Below are 6,106 nucleotides of genomic sequence, written 5' to 3'. Positions count from 1 at the left end.
GCCTCTGGTGGCCACTTCCCCCAACCCCGGCGCAGCGGCGGGAGGCGGCCGGAGCCCGGGGTGCCAAACGCTCATGGGTCCGCGCGGTTGTGATTTATTATCGTTTATTTCGAAACTGAAAACGCCCCGCGCGCGTGAAGAGACCTTGTGACGGTGCGAGCCGCTCTGCTCTTCCGGGGCGGCGGCCTCAGCGCGACGGATGCAGGGACGAGCCCGCGCGGTTAGTTGAAGTAGGGCTCGCGCAGGGTTCACACACACGCACGCACGCACGCCCCTCTGGGTTCAGCAGGTGTGCGGGGCTATTTCAAGCCTGTCCCTGGCAAACTAAATACAAGCAGGGTCTGCTGTTTTAAGAGCCAGGAAGGTCTCCAATTTGTAATCAAAACCAAACGGTCTGTGCTGAGGCTCTTTGTATTTGCGAGTCATTTTGGTTCCCAAATAGGGGAGGAGTTTGCAGTAATCGATGAACTGCTCTAGTTTGGTCTTGTACTTCTTTCGGGTGTATTCAGAGCTCCTGGGGTTATAGGCTGCAAAAAAGTAAGCAACATAGTACATTAAATCATCTCATGTTTCTGTTGTTTAAACTCACTGCCATCATGATATAGGGGCATCCTACATAATTAGTGAGCTATTTCTGCCTAATTCTGACTTTCTAATGAGACAAGAGAATGGTGGACTGGTCTTAAAAGGAAATTATCACAAAACAACTTGAGACCTAGCATCTCCTACTACTGCTGTGAACTAATGAGGCTAGAGAACGAAGAAAAGCATGCATGTTGGTTTTGGGAGCAACAAATTTTGGGAAAACTTTACAAGGGACCACGGCACAAAGCGCCTACCTACCAGAAAGATACATGGTCAGAAGAGAGGTGGCTCAGCTTACATTCCTTAAAGCATGTTCAAAAACTACATAGCTCCTCTTTATTTCTCCCCTGTAGCAGCTGAGGCTTTTCTGTCCAGAAAACTGCTACAATGTATGTAGAGTAAAGGCACCAAACTCATCCGGTGCCTCAGCCCAGATGAATGGTACAGAGCTGGCTCTGTGGGTCAGATCAGGCCTACAGATAACCCACCCCCACTGCATGCTAGATGTTGTGCCCTCTTCAGCTGATCCAGGACCTGAACATGCAAACCAGCAGGTTTGCCTTTTGTGTATTGTTGGAGAGGAAAGGGGCCACATGACAACTAGCCCCCCCCCCAGTCAGCAGTGAGGGGTGGAGCCGCATGAAGGGCAGCCCTCAGCCAATCAACAATGGGGCTTGCCATGATATGCCCACAAAAATGGCTAGCACTGCGATCAGCCCAAAAAGTCATCCATCTGCCACATTGATTTTGGTAAATCCCGATTTATGAGCAAAGGCTGAAAGGACTAGGGTTATTTAGTCTGGAAAAGATTGAGAGGGGACTTGATAACAATCTTTAAATGCCTGAAGAAGGGTGATTATAGAGAAGATGGCAATGGGCTTTTCTCTGTGACTGTAGGGGTCATGACTAGGAGCAATGGCCTCAGGATTCAGCAGGGGAAATTTAGGTTGGAGATTAGAAAGAACTTTCTGACTATGAGGGCTGTCAAGCATTGGAACCAGTTACCTAGGGAAACTATGGAATCTCCATCCTTGGAAGTTTTCAAAAGCAGGTTAGCCAGACACTTGGCTGAGATAAGTTAGTCAGGGATGATCCTGTCTTGAGCAGAAGTCTGGACTAGATGACCTTGTGAGGTCCCTTCCAGCCCTACTTCCCTACGATCCCATAAACTGAATATGAGCCAACAGTGTGCTTTTATTACAAAAAAACCTAACAGGATACTGAGTTGTAACAACAGGAAACTTGCTTGCAAATCTAGGGAAGTGATGATTCTAATCTGTTCAGCACTAGAGAGGCCTCACCTGGAGTACTGTGTCCAGCTTTGGGCCCCATACTTCAAGCAAGATGTGGACAGACTGGGAAGAATACACCCAAGAGTGACAAAAGCTATTAGAGGCCAGGGAAGCAAGATTTAGGATGAAAGACTGATAGAAGTAAGATTATTTAGTCAGGAGAAGAAAAGACTGAAGTGGGGATTTGATAAGTCTTCAAATACCTGAAGGGCATTTTTAAAGAGAATGGCAATAAACTTTTCTCTGTGGCTGTAGGGGGTAAGGCTATGAGCAGTGGCTTCAAGCTGTAGCAAAGGAAATTTACATTAGAGATTAGGAAGAACTTTCTCGCTAGTAGGGTTGTAAAGCATTAACACCAGTTACTAGTGAAACTGAAATCTCCATCCCTGGAAATTTTCACAAGCAGGCCAGACAGGCACTTAGCTGGGATGGTTTAGTCAGGAATGATCCTGCTTTGAACAAGGGGTTGGACTAGATGACCTCATGAGGTCCCTTCTAGTCCTACTTTCCTATGAGTCTATGATCCTATATAGTAAATAGTGCAGTAATACAAGATGATATTGTGTAGTATTGACCTATACACTTAAAATAGCTGTATAACTGTTGAATGACTTTTGGTTTTAATAAAAAATACTATTAATCTCAACTGCTGGTGCAATCTATAGAATTCCAATGCAGAGTCAAGCTGTTTGTCCTTGCATCAGGAGGCTAAGGCCATGTCTACACAAAGAGCTATACCTATAATGGTATAGGTATGTTAGTACACTAACCTACAAAGCACTCCTAGTATGACACAATAATGCTGACAAGGCAGGGCATTGCACTGGTATGGTGCTGAACTGCTTTCAAAATCTGTTTTGAAGCCACAACTTGGTTAGAAAAAAAATCCCCAAAACCCTGCACTCTCTGGGCTGCCCGTAGATAATTAAAATTTCTTTAAGGTACTGTTGTCCTCTAACTATCTAGAAGCAATGAAGAAACCAATAATAACCCGTTATAATGAACATTTGAGACTAAGTTTAGTCATACCCCTCTAGGGAGGTTAGAAGTCTTCACAGGAAGTTTTACTCTACTAACCTGTATCTCTTCAGTTAAAGGTCAAGCTTAAGTGTGCTACCTTTTATTAATGATGTTACATAACTATCTACTAGAAAAGCAAGGTGATCTGAGAATGTAGATTAAATAAGAACAATGTAGAACTACAATATCAGTAGCATACTGATTGTACAGTAACCCTTTGTAGTTGAAATCTTCATCAGTAACATCACAAACAAGCAGTCTGGTGAACAAAGCTTTGCTAAGCTAAAGATTGCTAAAGATCTACATAAATCAGGATAAATATTTTACCTCTGTCCATTCCCAGAAAGTTATCAGTGCAGCTTTTGCCTCACGTTCATAGATAAATTAAGTGCATCAGTACCTGAGACCATAGTATAGAGCTGGCCTAAATAGCTACTAGTGCTGTATGTTAATCTACAGTCTCTTTCATTTATATGCTTTTTCAAAGTATTTGGACTTTGTTGTTATATTTGGCATGAGCATTGCTTAAGGTAACCAGGCTGAGATTTTATTAGATCTTTCAGCAGACTTTATTATACTGATTTTGACCAATTTTAAAAATAGTTCTGGTTCCCAAGCTAGCTTAAAGACAGTTTCACTTTTTAACTTTAAAATATGTTAGTACTGTAAGGGTACTTTCCCTATTGTAGAGAGGACTTAAGTGACAGTTGATTCTCATGATACTTTTGTAGATTGCCTATTATTACATTTACCTATGTAATTCCTCTTCTGTCTTGGTGCATTGTGCATTTGCCAAAGATTTGTTACACTTATATAAGTCATTATATATCGTATTTTTAAAAACATGTTTTGGACTTCATAAGACAGAGATTTGATCTACATTGAAAATTTTTGCTGAAAGCTATATTGGTCTTGGGGCACAAAAACCCAGCTGAAATAACTACACTGGCAAAAACCCTGTGCTGACGGAAGAGGGCTTCTGCTGGCATAGATAATGCCACTCAGGGAGGTGATGTAGCCATACCGGCATAAAAACTCCTGGTGCCACACACCATTCTGCCAACATAGCAAAACTGGCATAGATCTAGTGCAGTGCTTCCGAGATATCTGGGGCACATTTGTTTCTGGATTAAATTGGTGGCCCACTTTACTCTTGCCTCCTAGGCCTGAAGAGAGGGGTGTGTGTGTGTAATATATATACATATACAAACACAGCATATTTACCTGAGTCCAAAATGACTTCAAACTTAAGATGATACTCCAAGAATTAGATTCTATACATGGAACATAGTAAATTGCATATAATTTTCCATATTTAGAATCCAATTATTGGAGGGTAGTCTTATATTCATTCCCCTTCCTTCTCTGCAGTTGCTGTGGCAGGGAAAGTAGCAGTTGGGAAGGTAGATGCCAGGCCCCCATCCCTTGCCCCCTCATGCCTGTGCCTGCCTTCTCACTCCTCCCCAAGCTATTTGCCTCCCCCCACTGACTGCCACTGCTGGCAACTTATGCCCGTGCTGCCTGTCCCTCTCAACCCCTGCTTCCCCTGCTGTAGGCAAGGGGCTGGGGCAACCTGCAGGGTCTCCCCCATGCCTCCCTGTAGCCACACACTGTGGGTCTCCCTCATGCTTGGGGTCAAAGAAGGGTGGGCAAAGGCTGTAGTGTAGCAGCAGTCCCCACAGGAGCAGCTGGGGCAGGTGCAGGGTGCTGGACAGGAAGGGAGACCATTTACCTCTTCACATAGGGGCTCTTGCTAAACACCTCCATCGCACTTGTGGCATACTGTTGTTCCATGGTACACCCTTTGGGAATCATTGCTCTAGTGGCAGCAGCACCATACTTTAAGAAATCCAGGAAATCCAGATGGTCAGAGATGGCACTTTTACCTAAAACTGTTCTATAAATCTATTGAATACATTTCTTCAATACTTATTATAATAGTACATATTTTCACATACCTTTTAAATGGTAAGCCACAAACAGCAGAGCAGTTTTTTTTACACTTAGGAATGGAAACTTTGGCTTGAAGCAGCCTACTTCATTCAGAGCTTTTATCAGAGCAGTTGCTACCCCCTAAAGATATAAAACAAACTTTGGAGAGGATCATTAACCAGCTTGGATACAGTATGACATAAAACATTAATCCTGCCATCACTAAAGTATATCTAGTTAAATTTTGATATAATGTGGTATCTGAGCATCTACATCAATGGGCGTTTTGTTACTGAGTTGAATGGGAGTACAGTAGTAACTGACTCAACCATAACGAATATGGACACATTAATAAGAAAAATAGTGCATGGTTAGTATTTCTTTCAATAATACTTTTCAGTGGCAAACTGCAGTACTATTAGAAAGATCATATAAGTTTTATATGAATGCATACGCATACACGTGTGTATAAACACACATAGCCAGATCTAGTGTGCAGTGGCTGCTTCATTTCCATTATCATCATCTGGTCATAACCTTAACTAGCACTGACAGGAATGTATTTGTGTAAGGAATGTAGTTTCTAGTGGCTCAGGGAAAATGTGATTTGTAGTATCACTTAGCTTCCTTGTAGTATTGCTTAGCTTATCACTGTAGCTTGGAAAAGGAGGCAAGCTCTTGGAGGCTTTTTGTTATGTGCTTGTACAGTGCCTACAACAATGGGGAGTTGGTTTATTACTGTGACCTAAGGTGCTGTAATAATACAACTAATACATATCAACAATATCTAGAAAGTATCTTTATTACATCTTTCTATGGTACGGGGCATAGGTTGTACACCCCTGTACCACCCCACCCCTCTTTCCATCCAGGAAGAGCACACACCAACTGCTGAAACTTCCTCAGCCTGATGAAGGGTTCTTGAACCCAAAAGCTTGCTTAAAAATTGTTTTCTAACTATTTAAGTTGGTCTAATAAAAGATATCAGATTCACCCAAAGAACTTTGTCTGTCATCCATCGATGGTGGTATTTTTGTCCTTTGGTGACCGTTAATGGCTGGGATAAAGCATTAGAAGCACATTAGTAAAAGGGAAAATTTTAAATCACTTTCTTGCTGCCCCAAGATAAACTAGTAGATAGGAAGATGGATTAGCAGATAGATATTATGGTCATAGGCTTATAATTAGGCTAGATCCCGTTTAATTCACTAAATATCTAAATGGCATCTAGGAATATAAATGTCATAAGTTGGTCCTATTCCATCTTGCACAAATTC

General features: G+C 42.2%; 1 protein-coding gene across 1 annotated transcript in view; it reads right to left on the bottom strand.

Annotated features, from left to right (window-relative positions):
* Window positions 1-87: 87 nt before the first annotated feature.
* Window positions 88-6,106, bottom strand: part of AK9 (adenylate kinase 9) — a 237,105-nt gene continuing 231,086 nt past the window's right edge. The window contains exons 38-39 of the mRNA XM_019520106.1: window positions 4,856-4,970; window positions 88-527 (exon numbers count right to left, since the gene is read on the bottom strand). Of these exons, the coding sequence (XP_019375651.1) occupies window positions 325-527; window positions 4,856-4,970 (318 nt within the window). The 3' untranslated portion in view covers window positions 88-324. The remainder of the gene's footprint in view (window positions 528-4,855; window positions 4,971-6,106) is intronic.

This window comes from Gavialis gangeticus, unplaced genomic scaffold, assembly GCF_001723915.1.
Source record: "Gavialis gangeticus isolate Ggan-Ray unplaced genomic scaffold, GavGan_comp1, whole genome shotgun sequence".
Taxonomy (NCBI): Eukaryota; Metazoa; Chordata; order Crocodylia; family Gavialidae; genus Gavialis; species Gavialis gangeticus.
The sequence above is the reverse complement of the archived record's forward strand: the minus strand, read 5'-3'. Positions and strand labels throughout refer to the sequence as shown.